Raw genomic sequence first — 15119 nt, forward strand, 5'->3', positions numbered from 1 at the left:
GATATTTCTCCTGGCAATCTTGATTCCAGCTTGTGCTTCTTCCAGCCCAGTGTTTCTCATGATGTACTCTGCATAGAAGTTCAATAAGCAGGGTGACAATATACAGCCTTGACATACTCCTTTTCCTATTTGGAACCAGTCTGTTGTTCCATGTCCAGTTCTAACTGTTGCTTCCTGACCTGCATACAGGTTTCTCAAGAGGCAGGTCAGGTGGTCTGGTATTCCCATCTCTCTCAGAATTTTCCACAGTTGCTTGTGATCCACACAGTCAAAGGCTTTGGCATAGTCAATAAAGCAGAAATAGATGTTTTTCTGGAACTCTCTTGCTTTTTCAGTGATCCAGCAGATGCTGGCAATTTGATCTCTGGTTCCTCTGCCTTTTCTAAAACCAGCTTGAACATCTGGGAGTTCACGGTTCACGTATTGCTGAAGCCTGGCTTGGAGAATTTTGAGCATTACTTTACTAGCGTGTGAGATGAGTGCAATTGTGCGGTAGTATGAGCATTCTTTGGCATTGCCTTTCTTTGGGACTGGAATGACAACTGACCTTTTCCAGTCCTGTGGCCACTGCTGAGTTTTCCAAATTTGCTGGCATATGGAGTGCAGCACTTCCACAGCATCATCTTTCAGGATTTGAAATAGCTCAACTGGAATTCTATCACCTTCACTAGCTTTGTTCATAGTGATGAAGGCCTACTTGACTTCACATTCCAGGATGTCTGGCTCTAGGTGAGTGATCACACCCTCGTGATTATCTTGGTCGTGAAGATCTTTTTTGTATAGTTCTTCTGTGTATTCTTGCCACCTCTTCTTAATATCTTCTGCTTCTGTTAGGTCCATACCATTTCTGTCCTTTATTGTGCCCATCTTTGCATGAAATGTTCCCTTGGTGTCTCTAATGTTCTTGAAGAGATCTCTAGTCTTTCCCATTCTGTTGTTTTCCTCTATTTCTTTGCATTGATCGCTGAAGAAGGCTTTCTTATCTCTTCTTACTATTCTTTGGAACTCTGCATTCAGATGCATACATCTTTCCTTTTCTCCTTTGCTTTTCGCTTCTCTTCTTTTGATAGCTATTTGTAAGGCCTCCCCAGACAGCCATTTTGCTTTTTTGCATTTCTTTTCCACGGGGATGGTCTTGATTCCTGTCTCCTGTACAATGTCACGAACCTCATTCCATAGTTCTTCAGGCACTCTTACCTATCAGATCTAGTCCTTTAAATCTATTTCCCACTTCCACTGTATAATCATAAGGGATTTGATTTAGGTCATACCTGAATGGTCTAGTGGTTTTCCCTACTTTCTTCAATTTAAGTCTGAATTTGGCAATAAGGAGTTCATGATCTGAGCCACAGTCAGCTCCCGGTCTTGTTTTTGTTGACTGTATAGAGCTTCTCCATCTTTGGCTGCAAAGAATATAAATCAATCTGATTTCGGTGTTGACCATCTGGTAATGTCCATGTGTAGAGTCTTCTCTTGTGTTGTTGGAAGAGAGTGTTTGCTATGACCAGTGTATTTTCTTGGCAAAACTCTTATTACCTTTGCCCTGCTTCATTCCATATTCCAAGGCCAAATTTGCCTGTTACTCCAGGTGTTTCTTGACTTCCTACATTTGCATTCCAGTCCCCTATAATGAAAAGGACATCTTTTGGGGGAATTAGTTCTAAAAGGTCTTGTAGGTCTTCATAGAACCATTCATCTTCAGCTTTTTCAGTGTTGCTGGTTGGAGCATAGACTTGGATTACCGTGATATTGAATAGTTTGCCTTGGAAACGAAGAGAGATCATTCTGTCATTTTTGAGAGTGCATCCAAGTACTGCATTTCAGACTCTTTTGTTGACCATGATGGCTACTCCATTTCTTCTAAGGGATTCCTGCCGACAGTAGTAGATATAATGGTCATCTGAGTTAAATTCACCCATTCCAGTCCATTTTAGTTCGCTGATACCTAGAATGTTGACATTCACCCTTGCCATCTCCTGTTTGACCACTTCCAATTTGCCTTGATTCATGGACCTGACGTTCCAGGTTCCTATGCAATATTGCTCTTTACAGCATTGGACCTTGCTTCTATCACCAGTCACATCCACAGCTGGGTATTGTTTTTGCTTTAGCTCCATCCCTTCATTCTTTCTGGAGTTATTTCTCCACTGATCTCCAGTAGCATATGGGCACCTACTGACCTGGGGAAAGTTCCTCTTTTGGTATTCTATCATTTTGCCTTTTCATACTGTTCATGGGGTTCTCAAGGCAAGAATACTGAAGTGGTTTGCCATTCCCTTCTGCAGTGGACCACACTGTGTCAGACCTCTCCACCATGCCCACCTGTCTTGGGTGGCCCCACGGGCATGGCTTAGTTTCACTGAGGTAGACAAGGCTGTGGTCCTAGTGTGATTAGATTAACTAGTTTTCTGTGATTATGGTTTCAGTGTGTCTGCCCTCCTGCAACACCTACTGTCTTACTTGGGTTTCTCACCTTGGGGGTGGGGTATCTCTTCACGGCTGCTCCAGCAAAGCACAGCTGCTGTTGCTTACCTTGGACGAGGGGTATCTCCTCACTGCCGCCCCTCCTGACCTTGAACGTGGAATAGCTCCTCTAGGCCCTCTGGCGCCCGCGCAGCCACCGCTCCTTGGACACGGGGTTGCTCCTCCTGGCCGTTGCCCCTGGCCTCGGGCATGGGGCAGCTCCTCCTGGCCTCTAAAGTCTCTTGACTATTCCTAATCCCTCTCTCTTCCCTAGAGCTAATTTTTTTTCAGTTTGGTGTTCAATGTCTCCTCCTTTCTGGCTATTATTTCCATTAGGAATATGACTCCCAGCTGCAGTGTTAGTTTGGAAACTAGAGTTTCATCATGGCTGTTACATGTTGGAAATTTTCTCTTCCCTTTTCTGTCTATACAGATTCCATTCACGTTGCCTCTTTTGTTAGCCTTGCCTCAGCTTTCCAGCTTCCTTTATGGTTGTTCCAATTTTTAGATTGAATGAAATAAAATTATGATTTTTGTCAGTAAGGAACAGTTGCTTATCAGCTGTTTCATGTGATTATACCTAGTAGTTTTTTAAAAAAAATTTGTTGAAGTATAGTTGATTTACAATGCTGTATTAGTATATAGCAAAGTGACTCAGTTATATGTATACATAATTCACTCTTTTTTTAAGAGTCCTTTTTTATATAGAATATCACAGAATATTGCATAGAGTTCTCTGTGGTATACAGTAGGGCCTTGTTGGTTCTAGTAGTTTTTTTTTAATTTTTTAAAAAAATTTACATACTTTTTAAAGGTTACTACTTTCCATTTGCAGTTGTTATAATATAAAATATCGGGCGTTCAGGTTGCGGAACATGTGTATATACCTGTGGTGGATTCATGTTGATGTATGGCAAAACCAATACAATATTGTAAAGTAATTAACCTCCAATTAAAATAAATAAATTTATATTTAAAAAATAAAATAAATAAAATTTAAAAGTATATAAAATATCGACTATATTTCCCATGTTGTACACTATATCCTTGTGCCTGTCTTACAACCAGTAGTCTGTGCCTCCTACCTGCCCATCCCTGCATTGCCCTTCCCATAATCACTAGTTTGTTCCCTGTACCTGTGAGTCTGCCTTTTTTTTTTGTTATATTCATTACTTTGTTGCTTTTTTTAGATTCCACATGTAATATCATACATTGTTTGTCTGTCTGACCTGTTTCACTTAGCATTAATGCTCTCTAAGTGTATCTATGTGGCTGCAAATGGCAACATTTTATTCTTTTTTTTTTTTTTTATGGCTGAGTAGTTTTTCATTACATGGCACCCCACTCCAGTACTCTTGCCTGGAAAATCCCATGGATAGAGGAGCCTGGTAGGCTGCAGTCCATGGGGTTGCTAAGAGTCGGACACGACTGAGTGACTTCACTTTCACTTTTCACTTTCATGCATTGGAGAAGGACATGGCAACCCACTCCAGTGTTCTTGCCTGGAGAATCCCAGGGATGGGGGAGCCTGGTGGGCTGCCATCTATGGGGTTGCACAGAGTCGAACACGACTGAAGCGACTTAGCAGCAGCAGTTTTTCATTATACATATATACTGACAAGCACACATAGTCTTTACCCATTCATCTGTTTTTTAAAAATAAATATTTCTTTCTTGTTTCTTTTTTTGACTGCACGTCTTAACTTATAGGATCTTAGTTCCCTGAGGAGGGATTGAACCCAGGGCCGTAGGAGTGAAAGGTCTGAATTGTAACCACTGGACCCCCAGGGAACTCTCTCCATGCATCTCTTGATAGACACTTATGTTGCGTCCATATCTTGCAATTTTAAATAATACCGCTATGAACATTGAGGTGCACGTATCTTTTTGAATTAGTGTTTCGGGTGTTTTTTTTTTTTTTTTCCAGATATATCCCTAGGAGTGGAATTACCGGGTCATGTGGTAGTTCCATTTTTAGTATTTTGAGAAACCTCTGTACTGTCTTCTAGAGTGGCTGCAACAATTTACATTCTCACCAACAGTGTACAAGGGCCTCCTTTTCTCCACATCCTTGCCAGCATTTGTTATTTGTGTTCTTCTGGATGATGGTCATTCTGGTGTGAGGTAATAGCTTGTTGTGGGTTGGTTTGCATTTCCCTGATGATTAGCAATGTTGAACATCTTTTCATGTGCCTCTTGACTATCTACATTTCCATTTTGGGAAAATGTCTATCCATGTGGTAGTTTTAAAACTTAGTTGTGTCTGGTTCTTCATAAGGCAGAAACCAGAACCACATCCATTTTATAATCTTCTGAGACCTGAAATTGGCCAGATCAGAGTCACTTAATAAGATTTGTTGACAGATGAATCTGAGCTGGGTCCAAGGCAGCTGTGTAATTGTGATCCACCAGGTCTTAACTGGATTGATCCCTAAGATAACTGCCTCTCTCTTCTCTGGATTGCAGTTGGGTTTCCCCATTCAGTATGAGTGACTTACATCCTTGTCACACTTTAGAGAAGTAGAGAGAACCACCTTCTCCTTAGGAAGACTTACTGACCCCTGGGTTATTCTTGATCCACCTGGAGTGACTTGTGTAGTCTGTAGACAGTGAGCTGCCTATGCCCTGTGAAGTTTTTTGATCAAGGGAGTAGCTTTTGGCTGGCCAAGGGCCCTGAGGTCTTTCATAATCTGTGTATAGTGGAGTTGCTATCCTAGGATTTTGCAGTTAATTCTATGGATCCAAACTTACCAGACTTTCAGAAGGCACTGACCAAGTGCAAATTCAAAAGAATTTGAAGTTGTCCTGCAGTGCCAGCTTCTTATTTTGCCAAATAAGAACATTTAAAACAAATATCTAATTATATTTTTTATATTTAATACATGCTGATGGTGCAACATTCAAAACAAAAGGATATACACTGAATAAATAAGTTTCATACTTCCTCTCCAGTTCCTTAACTATCTAGTTCCCCTCCCAAGAGGCAAATCGGGTTGCTTGATCATCCTTCCAGAGATAGCCCTGTGAAATATAGGTATGGATGTATTGGCTGTCTCCTCTCCCACAAATGAATGGTAGTGCATTCAGTACTGTTTTGCATCTTGAGTTGCCCCCCCGCCCCCCACTTTTCTTAGAGATCTTTAAAAATCAGAGAACTTTCTTTGTATTACTGTGTAATATTAGTAAGGATTAAAAACAGTTATCATCTTTTAAATTTGAAAAGTATGTTTAAGCACCAAAAAGTTAGAAAGAATGTGATCTTAGTATAAAGGAAAATTCTATAAATTAAATAAATTTGGTTCTATGAAAAATTAATTCTGTGTGTTGGTCCAAAGACCTGTTTGCTAATGATTGCTCAAGATAGTAAACCAGTAAAGAAAGGCCTTTGAATAGGACTGAGTTATGGAGGCTTACTAATCTGTGGTAGGCTGACATACCCATATCCTTCTCCTCATTTTACAGGGAGGGATAGACTTCGGGAAGCTTTTTTCTCTCCTTCCAGTGTACTACTCAGTTCCCCAGCTCCTACGATTAGCTAGTCTGTTGTCAAGATAGCTTGTATTTATGGCAGCTGCATGTCAGCTGGATTGGAATAGGAAGACTAGTTTCAGGGCTGTTTATTCCTTTTATTAATAGTTCAGGAGCAGTTAATGTATTCATAATATAATTAAGAATTTTGAAAAGCATACCTTGTCAGTCCTGTATGAGAAATACCCCATAAAGTGATTGGGGCCTGAAGCTGGAGAGTGACTGAACTTGGGGTGGGTAGCCAGAGTCAGCGAGCCTTGGGATTGAAGAATTGATGGGACACCCAACCTTTGGGAAGAATAGGGAGAATGGAATTCATTTCCTGGATGTTCACTGAATGCCCAGTATCTGCATCCTCCTGTGTTTTGGTTTACTCCAAGTAAATTGCCTTGGCGGATACTAGTGTAGGGTTGAAGAGGGCACAATGGAAGCAGGCCTGTTAGTTTAGGTGGCACATACTTATTAGGACAGTGGGGTATTGAGTGTTAGATGTAAGAAAGGAAGATAACGGGGCAAGTCCAAGTTGTAGGGAGAAAATGCAAATTGGTAGAATCTTAACTTTCTCAATGTAGAAGAGCATTCTGGTCAATTGAGAAGTGTTTAAGAGAACAATTGCATATTTGTTTTTCTTTATTTTTATTCATATACTTATTTTTGGAATGAGCAATACAGTTATATAGTTGGAAAATGAAAAAGTATTAAAAGGTGTATTGCCAAAGGGTCTCCCTCCCACTTTTGCCCCTCCCTGCCCCATACCCAGTACCCGTCTTGGATCAGTCAGGTTTATATGCTGGAAACAGAAACCATCCTGGGTACTTGAACCACAGAAGGATTTAACACAAGTAATTGGGTCCGTAGAAAATTGTTGGAAAACTTGGAGGAGTGAAACTCAAGGGGACTGGCCTTAGAGTTTAAATTTGAAGGACTCACCCCTGGAGTGTGAACTGGAGGTTGGGAAGTCACTACTGCTCCTGCCACCCCCACCCCACCATTGCTGCTTGACACTCAAGAAGTCAGTGACTAGACAGTAACTCCTTGCCGCTATAGACCAGCATGTCTGTATCACCTGGCAGCTTGTTTAAAGCTTTTAAGGCCTTACTTAGCTTCACCTACTGAATCAGACTCTGCATTTAACAAGATTTCCTGATGATTTGCATTGCATAAAGGTTTGAGCAGTCCTGCACTGAAGTACTGCCTCTTGTCATGACAGTTGCTTCCAAACCCACAGATCTCCATGACCTTGATTGCCAGTCTCAAGTGAGTCAAGCAAATGTAGTTGTTGGTTTACCTCTCAGTCTAGAGGAAGAGTGATTGGAGATTGAAAGAGCCCATCTACTGAACTGACCACAGTTTCACAAGTAACCAGCGTTAGTTTCTTGTGTGTTCTTCCAGGTGTTTTAGGCATATGTAAGCATGTTTGAATACGTATATTCTTTTTTGTCTTGTTAAAAAAAATAAGCAGTAGTTTACTTACCATACGCAGTGTTGTGTACCTCACTCTTTTCATTTAATGGTTCATCTTGGGAGAGCTTTCCATATCATTACGTAGAGCCATCTTCTTGTTTTAACAACTGCATGATATTCCAATACATAGACTGCAAAATTCTTAAAATTGAGACTAACACAGTCTGGGCTGCCCGGTCATTTTAATTTTTTGACACCTGTAAAATACAATCTAGTTGTTAATTGTTTGCTTCCTGCCTCTCTTGTGCTCAGATGTGTGTATATGTTGTCTTGTTTGACTCATACTGCAACACAGTGTATCCTTCCTCTGCTTTACGTGAAAGAGCTCAGGCTCTGAAAGGCTAACTTAATCACAGTTTAAGGAATATCCAGGATGGGATTTGAACCCAAGTCTGTTAGCCTCCATGATTTTTGATTTGGCACAGTGACAGAGAACTGCTAAATGATAGGCTTTATTTAGTACTTTGAGATCTACTACTTTGGTAAGAAGTTTGGGAAAATATCATTTTTATTATTTTAGGTGGATTAAGGGCATTTCAATTTTTTTTTTTCTTTCCTGACTCAGGTATCCAGCTCACATAGAAGATATTGATTACGAAGAAGGAAAAGTACTCATCCATTTCAAGCGTTGGAACCATCGTTATGATGAGTGGTTCTGCTGGGACAGTCCTTATTTACGTCCTTTAGAGAAAATACAGCTGAGGAAAGAGGGCTTGCATGAAGAGGAAGGATCATCTGTGAGTAACAAATCCGGGCAGTTCAGTAATGAGCAGGCTCAACCCTTGGGTTGAGTCTTTGATGTTTAGTGTGAAAGTCTGTAGGAGCTGAGGACCATCCTTATTTAGGCTTGGAGTACAACCTTGAGATCTCCACGGCCTCTTGGGGTTGTTGAAGAATCTCAGTTGTCATCTGTGTGTGTGACGTGATTGTCGTGACAGCTCATAAACTCATTTGGTTGAGACTGCACTGATGATAAATGGAGACTTGATCTCTCTCTTTTGTACCGCTGTATCCCTTTAGATTGCTTATGAAGCTCATCTGCTGTCTGATCATTAAGCAGTCATTCCATGTGGAGCATTATGCTAGCTTTTTTTTTTTTAAATAAGCCCTTGAAAATCTTGGAACTGACTGGACTGGATTCCTGTTTTTAAAATTTCATCACTATGTCTGGCACTTTTATGACTTCAAAATGAAGGACAAAGTATTTGTTTTCAGTTTTTTAAACAGGAATTGAGACATCTGTAGAAATCCTGCTGCCTTTGGAGCTGACTCAGCCCTGGATTCTGTTTTCCACTTTAACCGTGACCAGGGAACTTGAACTCTTGCTAGCCTTTCCCCCTCCTCCCCACTCCCAGTTTAAGATTGTTCACTGTTGCCCAGTTTGGCTGCTGGGTATTTATTCTACAAAATGTATCAATGCAAACTGTGTGCTGGGAAAGCAGTATGAAATATTAATGGTGAAGGAGTGTCTCCTTTGTCCAAAGACCCTCTAAAAGTGTAGATGGCATTAGGTGGCATGAATGCTGTTTGCCTCAAGATGAAACAGCCTCTCTCCTTCCAGCTATGTACTTTTTGTGTACCCTGGTGGTCCTGGGCTGTTAAATGCACTTTCAGGGACAAGATAGAATTATCATCAGTGCTGTGCCTTGCCTGTCCAAAACTCCTTAAATGGGAAAAGGCTGTGTCCAACCCTTCTGTTTTGACTCACAGTATTGAACAGCAGAAACATCTTCATCCCAGTAACCATCTCCCCTTCATGTCCTTGTCAATTTCAGCCTGCCTTATGAATTTGGTTACCATGTATGTCCTATGAAATTGGATTGGTAACAGGATCTTTTTTTGTTTTTTAATATTTTTTAGGAATTTCAAATAAACGAGCAGGTCCTTGCTTGCTGGTCTGATTGTCGTTTTTACCCAGCCAAAGTCACTGCTGTTAACAAGGATGGTAAGGCATTTGAGTTGTAATTGTTTTTACTCTTGACTTAGGGGTGAGTTTATAATATTTGAATTTGATGGTGTATTTTTAGTATGTATTTATTGCCTTGGAATCTTCTCTAGGTTAATTACTATGTCAGGAGTTAGGGAGAAATTATAAATGGAGAGAAAGCTAGCTTAAGGAGGGGGTGATTGGTTCTCTGCCTTCTAAATTTTAGTCATTGTTTTCTGAAACAGTCATGGTTCATCTGTCCCTCTGCTGGGAAGTTTGCAGGTTTTTGCTGTCTAGGAGTTCCTAATATAATTGAAGAAATAAGTCCCTATATTGCTTTTAGTTATTTGTTAATAGTCTAGAAGTGAAGCAGGCAACAAACATCTCTTCCAAAACGTATTTTGTGGATGCCAGGTGATTGAGAGTGATGTGTGATACCAGAGTTGCTAGTTGAAGTTGGGGTACTGGGGTTTAGAGCTGAGTTAGGATACCTTTGCCAGAGTTCAGAACATGTGAGAAATCAAGATGAGGAACACAAGCTCATTTTATGAATACAGAGGCAAGGGAAGAGGAGGGTTATGAACATGGTATGTGTGGTTAACATCCTGACACATAGAACAGACTTGGCAGGGCTCAAGTGATACCTTTTTTAAGCATTTTCTACTGAGATGTTTGTGGTATGTCCATGATCTCTGCAGCGAATTTTTAGGGCAAACGGACCTCTTAGTACCACTGTTAGGGGTGATAGGCTAGATTGACTTCATTCAATGAAGTTATTCAAGTATTTATTTAGCACTCTGCTAAATGCTGGACCTTGGGGTAAACAAGAAACTTCATCTCAGAATGGGTTGAAATGGTCAAAAATGAACTGTACATTTGCATATAGCAGGACTTTTAGTTCCTCTATTGCTGTATTCACTAGTCCTGGCAGTTGTTAGGCTGGGTGGAGGAAGTGGCAGATGTATCCCTGAAAACAAAGTCCTCTTACCACAGGCCTCCAGCGCAAGGCTGTATCTTCTAAGTTCTTTAAGCAGTTACTCATCCTCTCATTTATGGTAGTTTTTTTGGATAGTCCCTTGTTTTCCCCAAGTTACATTTTTTAAGCCATGTTTAAAATAATGTCTCATATTACTTTTCATATGTGTTACTTTAATTTTAATAAATGGATATTATTCAGGTGACATGTTATTAAACTGCTTCAGATCCTTTTTGTAAAAGACATAGTTTATTATATCAAACACTCATTAAATAGATTATAAATCCATGTTTATAGATCCATTTGTATTAAAATGGTGAATGATCTCATTTATATGGGAAAAATAAAGTAAAAAAAGCTACAAGGATATATTGTACAGCATAGGTAATATAGCCAATATTTTATAATAACTTAAAATGGAGTATAACCTATGGAAATTGTCAATCACTAAAATTGTACACCTGAAACCAATACAATATTGTTAAGCAACTGTACCTCAATAAAAAAAGGTCAGAGTAAAAGAAAAAGTTTATTTTTTAGAATCTTGTTTTTTAGATAGTAATTTTTTTCTACTCTTACTGGGTTTAAATCACATGATATGAAACACAGGTGTTTGTTAGTATACATAGATGTCTTTCTGAAAGTCTGTTAGGTTGATTTATTCTGATCAAGTTGGATGTTCCCCCTAGGGGAGGTGTGCCCTTTTGAGGAAACGGCTGCTCCTTAGATCAAATGAAGCTTGTGGATAGAAACACGGGTAACTGTTGATAAAGTGGGTAGCAGAAAGGAAGCAACATTTCTCTTTTGTTCCAGTGATACCCCAGAGTCACGTGGAGGACAGAAGTGAGAAGAGGGTTTAGATTAAAAGAATGGGAAAGGAAGGGCACATTGAGGAAGGAGGGATTTGGGGAGTCCTGGGAACTGTCTTATAGAGAGGTAGGGTGTGAGGGTCTAGGTGGAACCATTAAAGGCTTAGGAACCTACTGTTTGCATCTAATATCTGTAGAGCCCAGGCCTTAGCATCATGGATTAAAAAAGAATAAAGAACTTGTTCAAGGCAGAATGAAGTAGGTGTTGAGCTAGAGCAACTGGGGGAGGTATGACAGGTGCAGATAAATCATAAGAGGAGGTGTGAGGAGGGACCCCTATCTGCAGTTGTTGGGTTTTTTTGTGTCAGTTGGGTCTGAAATCTTCTTTCTTTAAAACATTTTGGCTGTTTCACGTGGCATGCAGGATGGGATCTTACTTTCCCTAGTCCTAACCATTAGACTCCCAGAAAAGTCCTTTTAATTTGCTTTGCAAGGTGTTTTTAAAAATCTTTCAAGTTTATTTTCCTGCGTAAGCTAAAACGATAGGAGGGAGAGTCTTGAGGTAGTGGTTGCCCCCTCAATGGTCAGTTGCCACCCTAATATATTTGTTCAATAAGCTTCAGATTCTGCTCAGTGAATTTTAATTAATCGGAGGACATTGAAAATGAGTGGATATTTTGGGGAGAACCTGTTTTTCCCAGAAATTTTGGGTCTGAAGTCCTGCATTATGCCACCATCCTCTCTGGTTCTTGAGATTAATTGGAAGAGGGAGGAGAATGGGGAAGGATGGGGAAGAGGAAATCCTGAAAGGGAATGCACCCAGCTGTGGTATTATTGCTGCACACAGGACTAAGAAGGAAATCCTGTGGGATTTCCTTTGTGGGAGCTCAGGTCTGTGCCTGATTTTGAGATGAAATAATGACTCTTAGGTGCTGCCTTTGGGTTAGATTTAATCCAGGGGAACTGGCAGAGTTTCTGCGTCATGATTTATTCTACTATTCAGTTGCGTGATTGAGAAGGACGACACTGGACTCTAATTTCACTCTTTCCCTGGTGTTTTCTGTCCTGCCGCAGTTCTGTCTGTAGCAGGGGCCACCGCAGCTTAGTGGTAGCTGAACCTCTGCAGATGAGGTGCTCCCTTTATTTCCTGTAAAGTTATTCTGTCTTTCTGGTGCTGCGGGAAGGAGGCTGGGAATACAGGGAAGTCACTCCCTGTAGACTCATCTTGGGAAGGCTTGGTCTGATCTTTCTGCCACTCATAAGCTCCTTGGTGGTTTTGCCGAGGCCAAGCATCGACTGGCAGTCTGGTGGGCAGGGGCTGTAGCCAGAGTGGAGAGCCTTGGCTGCTGGTATTGGGTGTCGCACATGATTGACTCACACTAGTGAGCAACTTTTAGAGTTTCTTAAGGGAGTCACTTAGCAGTTGGAAACTTGGGAGAACAATGCGATGTTATTTAGCCCTTTTCACCTGGCATGAGTCTTTGGCAGTGGCAGTTAAGCATCCGTGAAGGCAGCCACACCTGGTAGCCTTGTTAGATCCTTGGTCTGTGTTGGAGTGAAAGAAGGGATTCTGCTTCCAGGAAGTCTTTGTTTGGAAGCCTTCTCTTCTCTGGTGAGTTGACCTCAGCTCCGCCCAGCTCCCCTTTTTTAAGGAGGTGTCAGAGCCACTTGCCTGTCAGGGGTTTGTACCTTTCTGCTCTGCGAGACAGTCTCTCCACAGGAAACTGAAAGTAGATTCACATTACGACAAAATGAGGAATCATTCCTTCCTGTTGATCTGTGGTTCTTTAACTTGAGTGCGCAGGCAGGCGTATCAGGTCCCTCTTCCTTAAAGTTACGCATATTCTTAGGTCCTGTGCCCCCTAGTTCAGTCTCTTTGTTCAGTGCCTAAGTCTGCATTTTACCAGGAGGTTCTATGGAAATGATCTTAATTCTCGAGTCTCTGGCTAAAGCAATTACTATTTTTTGTTTTCTTCTTGCTGTAACTGACCCTGTGTTTGAAATGTAGGAACTCTGGGACTATGAACAGCTTTGACTAGAGATAGAAAAACAATTTAGGCCCATACATGCAGGTGCTATCTTGGTTCTTACTATCTGGTGGGGGGATGAGGGGGTTCCTTTTTAAAGTGACTTGATAGATGATGGTAATTAGAACCACATATTGATCTCTTGGCTTCCCTGGTGGCTCAGCGTTAAAGAATCCGCCTGCCTTTGCAGGAGACGTGGGTTCATTCCCTGGGTCAGGAAGAGCCCCTGGAGAAGGAAGTGGCAACCCATTCCAGTATTCTTGCCTGGGAAATCCAATGGACAGAGGAGCCTGGCAGGCTACAGTTCATGGCATCGCAAAGAGTTGGATACAACTTAGCGGCTAAACAACAGCAACTGTTCCCTTGCTCTGTGACAGTCCCTTTTTAAGCACTCTCCGTATCTGAGCTCATTTCTTCTTCATACAAATGGGGAAAGATTGTTGCCATCAACCCCATTCTCATTTTTCAGATGAGGAAGTCAGCTCACAGGAGAAACTGCTTGAGGTTGCAGAGCACATATGTAAATAGTAGCCCGGAAGTCTGCATGGAGGTCCTCGGGGCTCCAAGGTTCCTGAAACTGCAGTGGCCACAGTATCAGCCTGCTTCTGTGGAGCAGGGTTTTCCTTAAACAGCCGGAGTTTCAGTTAGGGCCAGGTGCCTGATGGGGGAGTGTGTGTGTGTGTGTACACGTGTATGTGCACCTGAAACAGTAGGGTGGGAGTAGATGGTCTGTGCTTCCTGGATTCCAGTGGTGTCTTGAGAGCCCTGATTAGTGGAAACAGGCTCTGTCCCAGTCCCTGCGTGATGATCATAGGCAGTTCACTCTCATTGCTCTGAATTCATCTGAGCAGTTGTAAATGGAAGAAGGAATTAGAATAGACAAGCAATCTGGGAAATTGTTGGGTGCAGAACCTAAGCCCATTATGTAAAATTACTAAGAGGAGAAGGCTTAGAGGAAGGTTTGCCTGCAGACACGAACCTGTCCCATCCCCTTGCCCACCTTTGAGGCACATCTGTGGGAACCTCAGGACTTTGAGAAACCATGTTTGAAAACTCCTGTCCATGATATTATGGAATTCTGTGACTCCTGAAGAAAGAGCGGGATAGAAAAAGGGCCCTGAAGTCACAGTTACGGTAGATTTCAGGAGCAATGTAAATCAGTCCTTTCCAGAGTCACCTGTGTATCCCTCTTTCCTTGGTCCTGGAGAAGATGAGCTTGCTACCCGTCTCAAGTTTTGTTCTTACATGCCTTCTGCTATTACTAACTTCTATAGGGTTGTCTGATATGCTGGGTTCTTAACCCATAGAGAGCAAGGCCAGGAAGCTTGGTTTCATGTGGTAGAGACTGGAACTTCTTAAGGGAGCCTGAGGCAGGTCGCGTTTGTGTCACTAATGCTCTCATTTTGAATCTATCATTTACAAGTGTTTTGTTAATACTGTTTGTGGCCGTGGGAGAGATCGTTGCCAGCCACCCTTTGGAGGATTCCGTGGGAAGACGTTCTTTTAGTTATGCACGAAACCCTTAAAGTCGACTTGGAGCCTCTCTCCAGGTCGCGGCCACTGTTGTCTGTGGGATGTGTTTCCTCCGAGTTATTGAAGCCCAAGTTAGGCTGTGTGCATGATCAAGGGAGAAAGTTTCAAGATGACCCCTTGTAGTTTTTGAAAGTAAAAAGGGTCAGGGCTGGGATATTGTTATCTAACAGCAGTGGTCCCCTAGGCCCTTTGGCCATAGTTTGGGTCATTTCAGAGGGGCCAGTACTGCTCTGGGTCTGTGGTTTGGAGTTGAGGCTGAGGGACTTGGGGAATAGGCATGTTGGGTCGGGAGAGAAGTCAGCAGACAGGCTTGGGTTCTGCCTCTAGCTCTGTTGTTCCTCTGAGGCCTCCATCTGAGCCTGCCGTCAAGAGTAAGCTTCAAAATTGACCTC

At 41.8% G+C, this 15119-nt stretch overlaps 1 protein-coding gene across 15 annotated transcripts in view; it reads left to right on the forward strand.

Moving 5' to 3' along the window:
• Nucleotides 1-15119, forward strand: part of PHF20 (PHD finger protein 20) — a 135527-nt gene that overhangs the window by 39031 nt on the left and 81377 nt on the right. For 13 of the 15 annotated variants that reach the window (XM_060397750.1, XM_060397753.1, XM_060397751.1 and 10 more), the window contains 2 exons: nt 8021-8192; nt 9316-9400. In XM_060397750.1, the coding sequence (XP_060253733.1) occupies nt 8021-8192; nt 9316-9400 (257 nt within the window). Of the gene's footprint in view, nt 1-8020; nt 8193-9315; nt 9401-15119 lie in introns of those variants that run through there. The other 2 variants (XM_060397756.1, XM_027977138.2) reach the window with 1 other exon arrangement.

Source organism: Ovis aries, chromosome 13 (genome assembly GCF_016772045.2).
Source record: "Ovis aries strain OAR_USU_Benz2616 breed Rambouillet chromosome 13, ARS-UI_Ramb_v3.0, whole genome shotgun sequence".
NCBI classification, from domain to species: Eukaryota; Metazoa; Chordata; class Mammalia; order Artiodactyla; family Bovidae; genus Ovis; species Ovis aries.